The sequence below is a fragment of the Rhineura floridana genome, chromosome 1 (assembly GCF_030035675.1).
Source record: "Rhineura floridana isolate rRhiFlo1 chromosome 1, rRhiFlo1.hap2, whole genome shotgun sequence".
Classification (NCBI taxonomy): Eukaryota; Metazoa; Chordata; class Lepidosauria; order Squamata; family Rhineuridae; genus Rhineura; species Rhineura floridana.
The window spans coordinates 46,010,905-46,030,175 of record NC_084480.1 but is presented as its reverse complement, the minus strand read 5'-3'; the positions used below and the strand labels follow the sequence as shown (position 1 = coordinate 46,030,175).

The 19,271-nt window shown below is 40.9% G+C and overlaps 1 protein-coding gene across 4 annotated transcripts in view; it reads right to left on the bottom strand.

Moving 5' to 3' along the window:
• The window catches only part of AP3B1 (adaptor related protein complex 3 subunit beta 1), a 295,297-nt gene that overhangs the window by 116,144 nt on the left and 159,882 nt on the right, over positions 1-19,271 (bottom strand). For 2 of the 4 annotated variants that reach the window (XM_061620123.1, XM_061620112.1), the window contains exons 21-22: positions 13,438-13,510; positions 11,715-11,821 (exon numbers count right to left, since the gene is read on the bottom strand). In XM_061620123.1, coding sequence (XP_061476107.1) covers positions 11,715-11,821; positions 13,438-13,510 — 180 coding nt within the window. Of the gene's footprint in view, positions 1-3,809; positions 4,563-9,751; positions 9,809-11,714; positions 11,822-13,437; positions 13,511-19,271 lie in introns of those variants that run through there. The other 2 variants (XM_061620131.1, XM_061620141.1) reach the window with 2 other exon arrangements.

The following is a 19,271-nucleotide window of genomic DNA, read 5'->3' as shown; positions in this document are numbered from 1 at the left end:
GATATAGTAACATGGATGTATTTGGAATTCCCTGTTTGGCTGGGATAAGGATGCCAAAAAAGGTTCAACACTTATAATGCACCCCATTGTGGTGATTTGAATTCTGATCTTTGTCTAATTAGCCCTTGTAATGTGTATCCATCTCATATGGCACAGTCACACCCTGGAAGTCAGTATTGGAGCCAGGGGGCAGAACGGTGCTTGCTAATATGTGAAAGGTCATCTGTGTACATCTGCCTTTCACATAAAAGGAGGGAGTGGTACGGCTTGGCTAACCCCGTTTTGGTTCAAGTGGAATCTAGGAGGTGCAAAAGCCAAGAGCTATAACTTCCACCCCAACTCACACATACCCCCACGGCTGGTAATGCGTTCCAGAGGTTTTGTGCATAGAAAAACAAGGGCAGAGTTAAATGCTGTCGCATAAATGTTATCTTAATCCTTGGCGGATACACCCCCATCCACAGGGAATCCCATTGCTCGCTAGAAATAGCATTAGTTTTCCTTTTTTCTTGACTAGAAGCACACATATCGGAAAATATATACAGACATAGGGGGTCTTCTTATATTGAGACCCCCCCACTGGCCTGGACTTTACAGGAGACAGGGACAACCAAAACAAGGAACACACACTTCACCACATGGATAAGTGGGAGTTCCCTTTGTTACTTAAGGAGTACAGTCTCCTTTGCTTCCTGCTACAGCTTAAAGGAGGTAGAGGAGGGCTGGGTGATAAGCGGTTTAGTAAGAGGTGAGGTCTGTGTGACCAATACATGTGATATACCCACTTGAAAATGGCAATTGGACTTTGAAGAATGGGACATAAAACAGTGGGTAAGGTAATATTACTCTTGAGATGGTAGCATTTGTTGCATTTGATTTTCCTTTGGTCACTGACTTGTTCTTTTCCTATGGGGCTAAACGGGTCGCCAAATGCCTGCTGGCCCTTGGTGGCTCTGTGAATTTTGGTCTAGCTGGCAGAAGATATTGTTTTATGTGATTATAATAGTTTTTTATTATTATTATTACTGGATGTTGTTACTTGCAATGTATTTCTAATGCTATTCAGTTAATGTCTATAGGTCTCTGAGTTTAGTTTTAGGGACCAAAACCAAGCAAACGGGCCATTCTAGTAGTATCAAAAGGACCAGTCATACTTGACAGTTCCTTGGTCGATGTACTGAAAAGGAAGTTGAGCAGACTGACGCAAGATTGTGTTTTATGTTGTAATAGTTATAGTATTATTGATAGCTGTTTGTTGCTGTATACAATGCATCCCAAATTTAATCCAGCTTGCTTCCGCCTGCCTGCATAGGCTGATTTCTTCATTTTCCCGAAAGCCTCAATCTGCTATTCCAAATTTGATGCAATTGGCCTCAGTCTGTATAAACAAGCTCACACTGTCATTTTTCCGAAAACCGCAACCAACTTACATGGAAATGGCTTTGAGACCGATTTGGCAACCCAAGCAAGGTAATACAGCTACCTGAGAGACTAGAGAGTCTCTCAGGGCTGAAAGGGGGGATTGTTAAGGATAAAATGAAATCCCCAGCGCTGTAAAACTATAGTTCACCTGTCCTGATCTAAACCAGCTTGGGCTTCATGGGAAATAGAACCAAAGTGGCCTTTATTTGACTTTTGATATAAAATGTCGGTTTATTTCCTGGTGACCTGACCCTTACCTACATTCCAGTGGCTCGCATAATAAAAGCCGGTTTAAGCTGGAACCTTCCCTACTATGCATTTCTGTATCTCATGTATGCTTGTGGCCTTGCTTATTGCTGCTAATGTGCCTTACATAGAAATGTCAAATGCTGTTCCATTGCCCCTCATATCCTTGAGTTGTATCACTCCCTTTTGATATGTAAGAAAGAATGATACCATGTCTGTGTTTGGTTTAGGGGGCGCCCGGTTGCAACTGGACCTCCTCTTCTCATCTGCCTTTGTCTGTTTCTGCATAGTGCTTATCTCAAGGACATGCGAAAAATGCGGACAAAGAGTCTAAGAGATAGTCTTGATGTTTCCACTTTGTCCTTCCCCCTGTACCCCTTTACCTCCTTTTGGATATGCCCTAAAGCTATGGCAGTTAGCAATTGTTTCTTTATATTTTATGACGTGAACCCGATATTGTAAACTTCAGGGTAAGCCTATATAAACCCTTGACCACCAATAAACGAGGTTCCCATGCTGGCCTGCTTCGGCGAGTAAGTATTGGGTCCCCTTTGCAAAGGTTTTGTGTCGTGTTACTTGATCTCTGATAGTGGGTTCATTTGTACTCAGCTCCGCACTCTTCCCGGGTGTAATAAGCGAGTTGGGGTAGACAGGACAGCTTGCGTGTTGGGTTTGGACCTAACAGTTTGAAAGTTCAAAAATATGATATCTGAATTATGCCACTGTCTGGTTATGTGGAGAAATGCTATATATGTGTGTGTTTGTGTTTAAAAAATATTGTACGAGCTCTGTGACTGCCATGAGGCCTTGTTTTGGTAGACTGTTGCAAGCCTGCTTGGCAGTGGTTGCTTGGTGACAAGTTCTGAGAGGAGAGAGACATGATCACTTTAAGATTCTAGGAGATGGGGCCTAATCAGGTAAATTCTGATTGGCTGGAGGTTCCAAGCAGTTGGGAGTTAATGGTCAGTTATTTAGCAGTTATTTATTTTTTTTATTTATATCTTGCCCTTCCTCCCCGTAGGAACCCAGGGCGGCAGTTAGAAAGGGCAGTTGGCAATTGGTGATAGAGTGGGGAACTGGAACTGGTTGCTGAAAATAGCTCAGGGAAGGACTGAGGCCTATATATAATTACCCAGGGTGTCATTAATCATGGTCTGGTGAAGATCAGAAGGGAGCCAGTGACTGAGTGAGTCTGAGGGTCTGCCCTGAAGTAAGGTCTTGCCAGAGGGAAGTGACACAAGTGGGGATATAACACTGGCTAACTGTCTCACAACCAGGAGTGCAACCAGAGGAGCTTTGGGACACAGATGCAGATTAGCCCAGTAGCTGGACTGGGTTGTAGAAGTAAGTGGAGGTTTAGGGAAACTGGCCTGTGGGGAGAGCCTGTTGGAGGCTAGTGTCAGCAACGATGTCTCTGGAAACTTTAGAACTTGTCAGCAAGTACTTATAAAGTCCCAAAATAAGCAACCCTATTTCCTTTTGTAAATAATATCCCTTTAATAAATCTAAAGCATAGTTCAAGATTTATACTGACTCTCATTGGTGGTATCATCTCATGCCTAAAGCCTTCCATATATGGTACTAGGATGTTTTAAAGAAGTATTCTTTGTGCATTGGTGGCAGTGAAAGGGTTACAGAAGCCTCATTTATGTGAAGTGAGGCTGAGAAACTAGGGGAGTCCCCGACAGGTTATAAATAGATTTCTTGGTTTGAGTTATACCTTTCAGTTCATTCTCACTCTCCGCCAAGAGATATTTCCTTGGCAGGCTACTATAACAACTGTACAAGGCATTTCAGGGACAAAATCACTCAGATTTGGACATGGTTGGATGACGCAGAGCAAGTCCAATGTAGGTGTCCAGAGCACTTTGTTCCATCTGTACTGGACCAATTTCAATGACTGCAGTGGACAGGCTGCTTGGTGAAGATGTGGACAGGCTGCTTGGTGAAGTGCAGCCAACTACCAGCATCCTGGACCCTTGCCCATCTTGGCTTCTTAGAATAAGCTGAAGGGGATTGACTAGGTGGGGCACCAAGGAAGGGAGGAACCATCTCCCTTGAAGGAAGTGCTGTGTCCCCTCCTTAAGAGGATGTCCTTGGACCCAGAAATGTGATAAATATCGATTGATAAATGGACCCATTTCATTCTCCTTTCAGGCCCAGTCATGGCACTGAAACTGCTTTAATTACCCTGGTAATGATTACATTTGTTTGACAGAGGTGGGGAAGTGAGTCCCTGCTTGTTCCCCTTGATCTGTTAGTGGCTTCTGATACCAGGGCATCCTTCTCTGACAGCTATGCGAGTTGGGATTTAGAACACGTACTATAGTTGTTCCACTCCTTTCAAGGCCATTCCTAGAAAGCAGTGAAGAGAAGCTATTTCTCAGCGCCATAGGAGTTGCCTTGTGGTGTCTCACAAACTTGTCCCTCATGCTATTTAGCATCTATTTGAAGCTGCTGGAAGCTGTCATCAGAGATTTGTAGTGAAGTGTCATCAATATGTAGATGATGCCCAGCTCTATCTCTCCATTCCATCTGCATCAGGAGAGGGCGCTCAGGTGTGAGACTGGTGCTTGGAGGTGGTGATGGGCTGGTTCTAGGCCAGGACATTGAGGTATTATATATGCTGAGTTCTTGACTCAAAAGGTTCCCTGTTTGGATGGGATTGCACTGTCCTGGGAACAGCAGAAGTACTCATGGATCCAACACTGTCAATGAGACTCAGGTAGCCTTGGAGCCTAGGAGTGCCTACTTCCAGCTATCGCCATCTACAGCCCTCTTGGACAGACATGACTTGGTCAGTGTACTCCATGCCCTGGTAACTTCCAGACTGGTTTATTTATTGCAATGCCCTTTACACTGGGTTGCCCTTGATGATGACTCCAAAACTTCAACTGGTCCAAAATGCAACAGTCAGATTAGTGGCATGGCTTATTATTATTATTATTATTATTAGCCTGCCCTTCACCATTAGGTCCCAGGGCGGGTTACAAAATCTAAAATATTAAAAACAATTAAAACATTTCAATCACAAAAATATGGTGGGTTCTGAAAACATGCATCTCAGGAACTGACAAAATAGCTGCACTGGTTGTCAGTTTGTTTCTGAAACCAATTCAAGTTGTTCACATTAGTTGTTTAAATTCCTAAATGACTTATGCCCCAAATATTTGAAAGGCTACCTCCTTCCCTACAGACCCTCTTCAGTGTTAAGATTGGCACAGGGGCCCTCTCAGAAGTTCCGCCACTCAAATTTCACATGGTGACAGTCTGGGAGATAACTTTCTCTGTGGCAGTCCCCAAGCTGTGCAATTCCCTCACCACAAAGGTGCACCTAGAGCTTTCATTGTTTAGTTTTTGTCATATGACACACCTCTTTATCCTGGCCTTTGACACCCAAGATACATATTTTTAGCACTCACCTTATCCTCTTGAATGTAGCTTGTTTTAACTTATTTTAATATTTTATTCTTAAATCAGGGTGGTTCATGACAGATGCTATTGGAGGTCACAGATTCATAGGGTCACCATAAGTCATAATTGACTTGAAGGCACATAACAACAAATTCTTAAATTGTTGTAACCTACCCTGGGACTTCTGGCTAATACAATTATTTTTCACATAGCTTAAAAATGAACACATTTCTAAATTTTATTTTTGTTCAGCTTTAGTTTCTTTTTCATTTTAGTTTTATCTTTTTTTAAGCAAACGGACAGACCGGCAAAATGCAATATTTGGCTTGAACTCACAGCTTGAAAAGAATGTATGACTGGGTTTAGAGTAATGCAACACCACAGTTTGTTTTAGCTAAACTATAGTTCTGTTACATCCAAACCAGAGCCTGTCTACAAATGATCGTTTGTTTGAGGCCAACAGTCCAGGATCTCAAACGGCAGCTTGAAGCTGGATTGCAAATCACAATTTGTGCTAACCATTATGTGGTTTACCATTATGACACAGTTCTTACATAACACTAAGTCAAAGCATGGCTTGGAGTGAATGAGAAAATGTGTGGGTTCCTGGACTGAATATTGTGCCTGCAGTGCTCCTCCCCTGGTTCTGCTACCACCATGCTACCCAGAGCTAAGCCATCACTTTGCTTAGCATTATGTCCAAACCCAGGCTCGTGGTTAGTCTTGCTTCAAACAAACCATGGACAGCAGGACCAAGGGAGGAATGCTGCAGCTGTGATCTTCAGTTAGGAACCTGCATGTTTGCTCATTCACCTAAGCCATGGTTTGATGCAGTGTTACATGCAAACCAGATCATTATAAAATAAACAATATAATTAAAACACATATTAATATTATTGTGAAAAGATATAACCTAGCATAAAACTTTCCAGTACAGTCATGTATTAAACAAGAATATAACCAATAGTCAGCTGCTTGCAGTACCCCTATAACAAGCCTATGCCAACTACTTATCCCTCTGCCCAGTCATGCTGGTCCAGTTTCAGCTCCAAATTTTAAGGGGCTCTTGGGCAAGATGCCTTAATGGACACCATTCCCTGAGTGGGCTCACCTCTTGGTACTGTCACCATTGTTTGTTTGCTTGCCCTCCCACTCTGGGCCCAATCTGTATTAGAACAGCAGGGCTAGGGGGCTGTAGATGTCAGAAGTAGGGATCCTGCTGAGTATGATGCCAGTCCTGGCCTATGTGGCACTAAGTGCTAAATCTATAAAGGCAACAAGTGAGCCAACGCTGACAAAATTGTTCTGTACTCCTGTGTTGGTACACTGGCACCAACATCTAATAAATGTGTTAGATGCAACTTGAGAGGGTGCTCTACATCAAGGAGCTGCTGTATCATGGAGAGGAGTGAATTTATGAAGCTGAACACTGAGCAGATGAGAAATTAAAGCATAGTTTCAGCTTCCAGATGTATAACACACAAACTATAGTGCAGTTTCTTGTTAACCCAAACTGTTTTCATATGATGTCTGAACATAGCCAAAGTGATATCACAATATATTGTGATTACCAGAAAAACTCTTGTTTAACTCTCAAATAGCAAACTTTGGTTAAATACACATGTAAGAAACATGTTTTTTGGAAGTGATATTTTTAAGAGCTAAAATTTTCCTTATCCAGATAATCTGAAGATAAGTCTGGTTTTAACGGCTAAGAAAAAGGCTGCAGATAGTTGAAATGTGTTAAATTCCAGAAGAGCAATAACCCTGGATGCTCATGTGTTCCTGATCTCAAAAAGACAAGTAAGCAATTGTAGTGGCATTTTGATTTCATTTGCTTAACTTCTATTGATAGAAATCCTACAAGCATTTGAGATTCAGAAATTGTCTCTTCTGGCAGAACGAAAAATATGTACACAGTAATTAGAAAGAAATTTGCAGCTAATTGTTTTCTGAGTAGTTAACCAATAGCTTCTTCATTTTTGCAAATCAACAAAATGAACTAACTTTTATCAATTTAAATGTCTTCCTCATGAAAAGACAGACCAGGACCCAAAGCCACGAATAGTGTTCCATGCACTGACACTTTTCAGGTCCCCTTCTCCTACCCAGAGCATCTTGTTCCACTTTGAAGAGTCACTCCTGAAGGGCCTCTTTCTGTCCCAGCCATACTGTGTTAATATTTTTCATTCTTCGGAGCAAGCTCCCCAACATTAAAATCAGTCAGATCAGCTCTCTTTCTTTACAGCCAGGCAGGCATTAGAAGCTTGTTTATTATCCTTTCTATTTAATACGAGCATAAAAATAAAATCCTTTAAAATGATTCTGAGATGGCACTACACAATTTCTATTAGGAGTGACGGGCATATATTCTCTGTGACTACAGGAATACAATGTGCAATATACAGGTTCTCTTTTCTCTTCTATACAGATAGGCCTTTAGCTTCTGCTCCAGACACACCTATTAAATCGCTATCACATATGGTATAAGCAACAAGATATATTACATTGGTGTGGCAGGTCAATACTATGGACTTGCATGGGTAATACTACCTTAATGTACACAGCCAAAATACTCAGCACACAAACCTTAAGTTAAATAAGATTAATACATACCATTAGACAAATAATGTATCCTCAAAGGCCTTAGTTGCTTCCAGACAAGTTGCTTTCTCATCTATTTTTACTGTAGCAGTTTAGACCTGTGTGGCAACTGTACTCTGCTTCTTAGTTTTTGGCCAAGTGCTTCGGTAAAAATATGCCTCACATATGAGTAATTTCAAAGGTTTGTTTTTAAAACTGTATCAAGTGAGTTACTGGCCTAGTTTGCACATTATGATCAGCCAAACGTTAGCAGAGTGAAGGTCATGGATTGGAGCATGTCGTTGCTTTGCTAGTCCCTGATCCTTTTTGCTGCCATGTTAAGCTAAGCCAACGTTGGGCTTAGGATGTCATTGAAACCCAGGCTCATGGCTTAGCTCCTCCAGACTAGCCAAGAACAAATCTTGGTTACACCTTGTGGTTAGGCTGGAGAAATTAAACCACATGCCCAGGTTTGGATGACACCCTAAGCCAAACCCTGGGCTTTGCTCAGCATGGTGCAACACCAAAAAGGACAAGCAAAGTGGCTGCAAGCTCCTCTCCGGGAGCCCATATGTTCATGCTAAGGCAAGGTATGCCTAAACATGATGTGCAAGCCAGGCCACTGGTTCCATCCCATATTGTCGGAAAGGTGAAATAAAGAGAATAATTTTATTTTTTCATAGTGAGAGCCTCATCAAACATGTTCACACAGTCTGTTAATTCGAGCATCCTACATGGCAGAGAGCAAGAGACCAATAGTTAATTTTCTTAATAGAGAGAGTCATGCTACAATGAACCTCCCATTCCCATGCAACCCTCGAATGTGGTACAATGCTAAGTAGTCAGACTAAAGATGGGAGCTTTTTGTTAAATTCCTAAGTTCTGGCGGCAGGAAAGAGATGGCACACATCAAGAAACTGTGACAGAGAAGCACCTGGTGCATAGCAGGGACTGGCTTATTAGTGTGAATGCACAGGAGGTTGTATTCCAAGAAACTAGTATCTCTGATGTGTTAACCAAAAGTAATTTCTTCCTCCTGCTGGGAGGAACGGTGGGATATAAATCAAATAATAAGTAAATAAATAAATATGCTAGTCCCACCACAAAAATAGAAACTTATTCTATCTGTATATATGGAATGCTGTCTTATGCCAAATACTAAATTCCTTCTTTCTAGTGAACTTCATGAGTGGCTCTACTGATGATTTTGCAAGAAAATAAGCAAAATCTTACAGATCAGGACTTTAACTTTTATAAACATTCACTTTAAGCAGACCCAAAGAACAGTATACTATGGTTTCTGAGGAGAGCAGCCCAGGGGCCGTAGGATTTTGCAGATCTCACTCTCTGTGGGCAGAGAGGGAGGTCAACCCATGGAAGCCTCCTCCCAAAAGCTGTGGGAAAGGAAAAACTTGGTAGAAGCTTTGGAGGCTTCCACTGGTCCCACTGGGAGAAAAATATCTTTTTGGGGAAAAAGGACCACCAAAAGAGGGGAGAGGAAAAATGCCCCCCAAACTTTGCCCTGCTGCCATGAGCCCTACAGGACTTTGGATTTAGTCATTAATCCATATGGTGACTCCCTACCCCAACACCGTAGGACTATTCTCAAATGCATTGGTTAATGATTTGTTTATACTTGTCTCTTTTCCCCCCTAAAAACATAAAACATATAGAATACACATACAACAAAATTAAAATGTCATGTTAAATTGCTGATACTTGCTGCACTGTTACAGACTAATTAGAACCTTTGGTCGTCTGCCAGACAATTGTAATATATAGATATAGTGATTATTCTCTATTTCAGTATCCAGAAAACTGAATATAAAGTCACTTCAGCTGATTTAAGATACAAACAAATACTTACACAGACATTCCAGAAGAATGCTAAGGAGTTGCTTCGGAGCTAACATAGGCTATCAGAAAAATATTAACTTAGACTTGCTTTAATTCAGCAGGTCTCAAGATCAGAACATAAGAAGAGCCTGTTGGATCAAGCCAACAGCCAATCAAATCCAGCATCCTGTTCTCACAGTGGCCAACCAGTTGTCCATGCGAAGCCCATAAGCAGGACCTGAGAGCAAGAGCACTCTCCCCTTCTACGGTTTCTAGCAAGTGGGATTCAGAAGCATACCGTCTTCAACTATGGCAGTTCAAAAATAACTTTGGTAAGAACTAGTTTCTGTATTACTAGCTTAGACAATAGACCAGAATTTGTAAGCAGTTAAGATGGCAATAAACAAGCTTTTCTCATGCCAAAAGCTAGCAAGGTGATTAACAAGAGCTATTCTTATTAGTACCATCATCATGAGGGCACAGGCTTTTAAAAGTCCTCTGTAACATATGCTTCCCTACTTTTCTCATTTGTTTACATCAGGGTAGGGAACCTTTCCTGGCAGGTAGGCCAGCTCCTTATCTCCTTGACCTATAGTGGCCCAAATCTGACAGGTGGCTGGGGCTGTCTGCATGTCAATCATAGTGATGTCAATGATTGTTGGGACTTCAAGGAGCAGTTCAGGACTGTTTGAAAGCCCATTTGTAAACAGCCCTGTGCTGCTCTCTAAACCTCTGAAAACAAGAGGTTGAAGAGACTATTTGCAAAAGGTAAACTACCTCCCCCTGCTGGAGGAAGGCACATCCTCACCACCCATCAGCTGAAAGAAAGCGGGAGTGTGATTTGCTCCAGCAAAGGAACTATCAGGAAGTCAGTTTAAGTTCCAAATTGTTCCTTTATAGCCACATCATACCTGACATTACATGCGTCAGGAGTGGGGTAGGTATGCATTGTTTTGGGTGGGAGCAATCCTGAAGTTTTACCGTACGGCAGGTGGTAATTTGATTCCTCCAGCTTTAAAAATCTTTCAAACTAAAGTAATACCTCAGGTCTTGTTCGGCGCATCTGTCTGGGGTTGGGATAAGGAAACCTCTTCGTTTTTAGAGACAATACAAAACAATTTCCTTAGACGTCTATTGTCTCTCCCCCCAGGAACCTCAGCAGCTATGATACGAGCTGAAACCGGCCTCCCCCCACTAGGTGCGCATATTCATCTGACCCTTTTGAAGTTTAGGAGATTTGCCAACACACTTCAGGGCAAGGAAATATTAAAACTTTGCCTTGAACATCCATTTGCTTCTACCTTATGAGATAGCAAATTAGATCAAATGCTACATAGATATCACCTTACTATAAAGGATTATGTCTCCCTATTAACGGGAAAAAAGCTACGCAAAGCCATTTTCCAACATTGTGCATACCTAGACAATCTAACTTTAAATAATTCTAGGGTGGCCCCATGGTATGGGAGGTTTAAAACTGACCATCATTGTTCCTCATACCTTATGCAGCCTTCCCCAATTAACCTCAGACATGCATTCACAGCACTACGTTTCCTCTCTTTGCCTAATGCTGACAGAGAGGGAAGGATTGCTGGCATTCCGAAGGATTTAAGAAAATGTGTTTGTGGATCCCAAACAGAGGATCTCCCACATATATTACTCCATTGTCCAATATACCAGACCCCTAGAACTAGATTTTTTAAGAAGTGGTTTGATGACTACGGGTTGTCCACGGAAGATGAAAAAATACTCTTTTTAATGTCTGATTTAAATTTGGAGGTGACTCACAAGGTATCTCTGTTTGGGATAGCTGCTTGGAAATTACGAGCTAATCATGTTTTAGAATCTTAAATGAAATAGATGTTTTGTAACTGATTTTATGTTTTAAACTGTTTGTAAAATTGCTATAGTTGTATAGCAAAATCTGCTGTACTCATTTTAATATTGTGTCGGCCTATGGCCCTGCAATTTATAATAAACTTGGCAAACTTGGCATTGTTTTGGGAAAACGCCCTCCTGGGCCAAGCTGGGACCCTTGCCAGGCCAAGTGTGGCCCATAGGCCAGAGGTTCTCCACCGCACAATCTACATTTAAAAAGGGGAGAAGGGAGTTTTGAATGGCCTGTAAGCTAATTGTTGATTGAGATACAAGTGTGCTTTAAAATAGAGAATGAGCTAGAAAAATAAGGTAGTCCATGAAAAAAAGTTACTTACATCAATGACTGAAGAATTTGATAAACTTAAACCTTCTAGGTCAGCAGGTAAAGTAGAAGAAAGAACAGTTGGCTTGGGAAATGATGTGGGAGTTGATACAGGGCTGACTGCAGAAAATAAGCAGTTGAGAAGGATGGTTAAACAACTGAATTTAATACTTATATGTAATTCAATTAAACCGGTAAGATTATGGTTCTGTGGCTTCTTAAAATCTAACAATTCAATAACTAGACATACTTTACTAGATAATCTTATAAATTTTAATAAAGAACAAAATGCTTTGCATGCACACACCTTTTTGGCTAAAGAGTGGAGCACAAATACAATAAATAAGTAATAAGTTCAGAGTTCAGAGGAAATGACTGAGAGTTAATGGTGGCAAAAATATGGGTTTAGGAGAACCATTGGAGTGGGAGTCGGGCTTTTGTTACTATGGAGTAAGTGAGAGAGAGAGAGAGACAGAGACAGAGTGTATATACACACCTTCCAAACTAGAACTATAGGGAAATTAATGTTACTAGATTTTTTTTAAAGGTCATGGTTTTGATCTTTTTATATTGTATAACTAAGATGAAAGTATTTTTTTAAATAAACCTAGTGTATTCTGAAAATTTACATATTAACATAAAAGTCTCTGATATTTTCTAAACAGACAGGGTTGGATTCAGAGCTAAGTACACATAATGGGGATAACAGAAGCTGATTTCTCTCCCCCTCATCCTCATGGCAGCCACTCCAATGGAAATTCCACTTCTGGAATATGCCCCGATCTGATTTTTGGTGATTCCTCCTTCTTGTTCAGCCCCCCAGGCCAGAGTTCCCCATTTAGCAGGGTCCCCCAATCCTTAGTGGAACAATGGAGGCTGGGAGAAGGAAATCAGCTTTCACTAGCTCTGTTAAACATGCTGAACTCTGTATGCAATCCATTTAAAAACAACAAAGCGTTTATGCTTTTCAAATTTCTATACTTGAGGCTGGTAAATATTTTTATATTACTAACGCACTGAGATTTACAACCTTTAAAAATACAATCTTTCTGAATGAGACCTCAGTGCGATTTCCAGATACCATGTGTCTGACTGCTACTTTGCTTTGGAAAGCTATTCATTTATAAAAAGATTCTTATTTAAAAATAAAATAGTGTAACAGTATTACAATAAACTGATAAATATATCTGAGATAGCCTGCAAACATTAAAGCCTTAAATTTTATGAAACCAAAGGAGATTCTCACATTTCACGTCAAATTGCTCAGAAAGAATAGGTTTAGAGAGCATGCATGGTTCAAGTAGGCTATCCAGGTTTTTAAAAGGTGTATTATGCTCTTGAACAATTTGACAAATGTATATTTAATGTGCGTGTAAATATTCCATTATATCTATATGAGGCATATAATACTTCACGACTTTTACATTTCAAAATTTAAACACAATGGCTTGGATCTTAATTAGCCCTCTGCAAGAAGAAAGATTGTTTCTGTAAGTGGAAGGAACCAGGTTTCCCAACCCTCCAGGAACAGATTGGAGGGGCACAGGGACTGCAGGGGGAAGGGGAGGTTGACAAAAAAGAATGCTCTTTCCTTCTGCTAGTGGGAGTATCCCATTAGCAGAACTGCATTAATGGGATGTCCTGCAAGTGGAGCCTTAGTAGGATCTATACCAAATTATTTAAATTTCAGGCACATAAAAATATTATTTGAAAGGACAAACATCTGAGGTACTTACAGTCATCCAAATCTAAGAGTGACACATCTTGTTTAGCAGGAGCTCTCTTCTCTTGCAAAGATTTCTCTTCTTTCTGCCAAAAATATATGAATGTTTAATATTTTTTTATTGTGTAAAAACACTGCCCATGCTTTTATCCATGAAAAAATGAAATTGGGCTCAACCTTTAAGATTCACAACATAAGAATCCACACAAAAGAATGCTGCACCTCTCTTCAACACTGTTGCTTTGGTGTTATCCACAACGTTCTTGCAACAGCAACATTATATCCTGCTTTGTGGTTCTGCTTCAGCAGTAGGTCAATGTATTGCAGTTAGTTGTGCTATTACCCTTAATTTTTTCAGGTTTTAAAAAGCATTTGTGATGGTTTTGACCTAGCTTTTCACATTATCAATTAGCTGTCTTTTCTTTCCTGTAATCCTGTCAGTCCCTGAGTGTGCAGTAACTTCAGGATTCCTCTGGCACTGGAAATGGTTTCACTGTTTCTTTTCTGTTTGGACACATGAGCAAGACAATGGTACGAATAAAGCCCAGAGCTCTTTGGTTCTCAGAACTGAGACTTATCATTATATCCAAATATTCAAAATATTTTCAGAGATGCAGGAGACCTAACAAACCAATCACTTTGGAAGAACACAAACTGAGTTTATATATTATCGTCTCTATACTTGAAAGGCACATACTTAACGGCTGGCTACCACAACCAGACCTAAATTCAGGACCTCTGTTCCCAAAATTTAGTCATTCTGGCACTTTATTAAATATAGAGAGGCTCAGATCCAGCTAAATTTATTAAGCCCCATTAAAAGCAATGGGCCTTCATTACACAAGTTATTCAGTTGATTTCAATGGGACTAACTTTAGCTGGAACAGGATCAATGCCTTCATCTTTGAACACTTCACAACATGGAAGTCATAGTTAATTATGATTTCACTTATAAATCTGTATGGGTTGTACCTAATGTGAGCAGTTTGCACAACTGATATCTTTTTCTCAAAGCCTTTTTTCTGGTACATCTCCACCTGTTGAAATTAAACTCGAAAGCAGCCTCTGTTGTAGTTCTTCCCTCCCCCAGCTATAACTCCCTCTAAAATCACCCCTCCCATTCTGCAATTAGTTTTGGGAAAAAAAGGCTTCTTTTGGTTTGCATAGAACACTTTTTTCAAGCCTAATTTTTGCAGGGGTGTGCATATGTGTGCAAGACGACAACTGCAAAGGAAAGGTTAACTCTTGCTTCCCCAGCTGCACTCTCCAGGAAAATCACACCTGCCCATTCCCAATTAGGCCTGAAAAAAAGAAGAAACAGTTTCTTTTCCAAGACTAACTTGTGGGGGGGGGAGTAGAGTGTGCACATGTGGTTACAGTGAGTGTGTGGTTCTGGTATGTGGGTGGTGCCCAGAAGTTTCTCTGTGTTGCAAATGTGCCCACAGACCCAAAAAGGTTGGTGAACCCTGAGAAAGCCTTTCAGCATATGCAGAGTGCTTTAACCACTGACCAACTGAATCCTTGACAGAGACCACACATAGATTCTATTCTCCACAAATGTCCCTCCTCTAGCAACTTTTCAAAAAACAGGATTCTTCCCAACTTTCCCCTGCTCCCCTTCTATTATGGGCAAGCAAGTTCTCCTTGTCTCTTGTTATGTATAACTTACATGGAAATATACCAGAGAACAAATTTAGAACAATAGCTTTTGCCACTTTCTTTGTCTCAAATCAGAGAACTGCAAGTTGTATCAGGGAACTGTGACAGGAGGATGGGTCAACCCACTTGTCAGAATTAAAAACAGCATAAAAACAAAATAAAACACAACATCAAAACAATATCAAAAGCAGAGGAATCAAGTACAGCAATAAAATACTTTAACTGGAGCCAACAGGAAATGGATTAAATGCCAAAAAAAGCTGAACAGCTGAAAGCAAAATATTCAAAATCCTGCAGCTGGGGAAAAAAGTTTTCAAATGATGGCAGAACATTGACAGGAAGACAACCTAATCTCCCACAGTAGGGAGTTCCGCCTTCTGGGTACCAAAACAAAAAATGTCCTCACATCTTGCCCCTAGCTGCACCTCAAAAGGTAGTACCATATGAAGGACCTCAGCAGATGGTCTTAGAGAAGGTGTTTGCAGGCCTAATTTGACCTGGCAGAGGTCTCAGTTTGGCCTGCAAGGCCGTTTTTGCTAACCACAAACACCTGCCCCACACCTGACATTATCAATGTCAGATGTGGGAAAGGTAGAAACACAGCTAGATCAGCTGCGTGACTGGGTTGCCTGCAGGGAAGCTTAGTTGTACAGGAGACCCCTGCAGAAAGGAGCTTGGCAAGCTGTATGCTTGGCCCAAGGTTGACCCATACTGGTGGTGGGGACAGAGAGTGATCTGGCCTGCAGGGCAAAAAAGGCCCCCATCCACCCATCTAAGAGTAAGCAGACTCATATGGATGGAGGAAGTCCTTTAGGCAACTTAGCCCCAAACTGTTTTGGACTTTTAGGCTGTAATGCAATACAAACTTAGCTGGGAGTACTGAACTGTACAAGTCTTTCTTCTGAATAGATGTATAAAGGATAGCCTGTAAAAGTAACAACCCAGCACCTTGAAGTGTGCTTGGAAAAAGACCAAGAGAGTATGCAACTGATACAAACATAAGAGCCCTGCTGGATCAGGCCAAAAGCCCATCTAGTCCAGCATACTGTTCTCACAGTGGCCAACCAGATTTATGTAGGGAAGCCCACAAGTAGGCCCTAAGTACAACAGCACTCTCTCCACTTGTGATTCTCAACCACTGGCATACTGTGTCCAAGAATGGAAGTACAATGTATGTATGTATGTATGTATGTATGTATGTATGTATGAAGTGCTTTATAATCTACACCTGGGTTTCCAGTCCCTTTGTAGGGCATGCCACTATTTTCCTTCTACAAATGAGAACTGTGGCTGCAATATTCTGGACTTGCCCAAGGTCACAATGAGTTTAAAATGTAAGCAAATGAACCCAGCACATACACACTGATGTTCTACATTTACAGATAGTTTAATTGAAACTGAGCTTTAAAAAATTACTTTGGTTCTTTTTTTAAACATTACAATCCACACAAAAAATAAACCTGTTTCCTCCTTAAAGAAAAGAATGTAATCCAAAGCTGAATGCTAAACAAAGAAGTTAAGCCATATCCCATCAAACATTTCTCCATTTGCAATTCATCTTGATAATAGAGACAGAACCTGGATAAATGCATATAGGACTTGAAGCAGGAGATTTCTCTTGCTCAATGCATAATTCATGTGCTCCGCCTGCAAAGTGTGTAAAATGAGAATTTCACACCGCAGCATGAGCCATGGAACTGCAGAGAAGAGGCAGATGAAATCATATTTTACTGTGTGGATTCTGTTTCTTACCCTTCCAATATTTATACAAAACCATCATTGACAATCCAAATGCACTGACTGATTACCTACTGTTTCCATTGTGTTAGCAGCTGAAAAGAGATCAGGCAGAAAGATAGACAATTTGTTTTTATATATTTTTTAAATAGTGGATCAGGTTTTTAACAGCTGAGTGACTGTATTATGCTTGTATAGGAGGCAAACAGTAACTGATTGTAAAGTCCCACTACAGAGGCTCTTATTTACTCATGCACCATACGAAAATTTGTATTTCATTTTTAACACTATGTGATTACATATCTGAATACCCTTGTATTTCTGAAAGGGATCACTAGCTGTGTTATAGTTATGCACAACAACAGTTGCACTGGAGCTACTAAACTATTTTACCTCTTGTTTTGTAAAGAAAAATAACTAGAAGTCAATAAACATCTCCACTACGTCTTCATCTTCTTGATATTTGAATTATAGGTCTACCTTAACGCTATTTTTATAAACCATGAAGAGTTCCATAATTACACCTCTCTTCAAAGCATATTTCAAATTTTTATTTCTAATGGGGAAAATACTGAAATAATCAAGATTTAAAAGAGGCAATGTACTTTAGAGGCTTCAATGCACATAGCTTCTCCCTACAGTCATTAAAAAGAAAACTAATTCTGATTTTTTCCCTAATTTGAGGATCTTTAGTATTATATTCATAATACAAAAATCCAAATCATGTATGTGTCTTAATAGTGGTGGAGAAACAGTGGCCCTCCAGATGTTGCTGAAGTCCCATCAGCCCCAGCCAGCAGGGTCAATGGTCAGGGATGATGCGAGTTTTAATTCAGCATATCTAGGAAGGCATGTGCTTCCAGCCCTATTGTATAGGACTGCAACCTGACATTACATCAAAAGTAACTATTTCAGGATTGCAGCCTATCTATTCATGAAGTTAAGACAAAACCATACACTAAATTGCAAATTGGTATAATCTTTTTTGACAAACAAAAAGACAACTATATTAAAATGCACTTTTTTCTCCAATAGGAAGAGAAAAGGCAACACAGCTTTGGCCTGAGATATGTTCATGTGTTAACGTGACTTACAAACACAGTCTACATCAGGGGTGGGCAGCCTATGGCCCTTTGGTTGTATGCAGCCCTTAACTTCATTTTAAAAATCTTCCACAAGTGGTCAGTTCAGTCCTCTGGCACAAGTGATCTGTCCTTCCCCCACTGGGTGGGGAAAAAGGGGATGCAAGAAAGGGAACTACCTACTTTTGACACTGGTCCTGCCTGTCACTGGCTCTGGCCCTTCCCACAGCTACTTGCTGTGGCTTCAACATGCTGTGTGGCACTCTGTCCAAGTACCAATGATCATCTGATCCTTGATGCTTGCAAAGAGCCACACTCAGCATGACTGTGTGTGTGAAAAAAGGTCAGCTGATGTTACTGTGCTGTCAGGTGATTAACAGATAGATGGACCCACCCACTCATCAAAGTTGGGAGGTGGGGGAGCTAAGTTTAGTTCTACACAGATGAGCCTCTGTGAGGCCAAGTAAAACATCAGGCTTGTGTGTTCGCCCTCCCATCTTTTCCTCCTGACCAGCCAAAAGGGGAACTGCTGTAGAGATTACTTTGTTTTGAAGAATCTGCTTAGTGTTATGCATGAACCATGAATCCTGATTTGAAACATGCAATGGTTAGTTAAATAAGCCACCTTCAAAACGAATGGTTTGTACATGTAACACTAAACCAAGTTTCTTTGAAACTTAAAAGCTATGTCAGCAGACGTCCTCAACCCAGCTACGCACATGGAGAAGGGGGCCTGTGAGCCAATGCTTTGCACAGGCTCACCCATACAGGAATAAAACCATAGCTTAGCCTTGCATATGAAGCAGTTCTATATTTCTATTTTCTACCTCCTTTCCTTTACATTTACCACCTTCTCACACGCCATCTTAGGTCAGGATACAACCTATTGTCACAGCCCTCCAGTTGCAAGACAACGCTCTAATGAGATGAGTTGGCCACATTACTCTGGTACCTTCCAGACTGGATTACTGCAATGTGCTCTACATGAGGCTACCCTTGAAGACAACTTAGAAACTTCCACTGGTCCAAAATGCAATGGTCAAATTACTGGTTGGGTTCTATTCAGATCTCATATAATCCCTGTTTTAAAACAGCTGCACTGGTTGCCAGTTCATTTCTGGGCACAATTCGAGATGCTCATCCTAGTGTTTAAAGCCCTACACTAATATTTGAAAGACCGCTTCTGTCCCTAACGACCCTCTCAGGTGTTAAGATAAGCAGAGGAGGCCCTCTTGATAGTTCCGCTACCCCTATAAGCTCAGAGGTGGGTAGGTGGCAGCCTGGGAGAGGGCATTCTCAGTGGCAGCCTATAAGTTGTGGAACTCCCTCCCCAAGGAGGTGAATCTGGCAACTTCATTATATAGTTTTC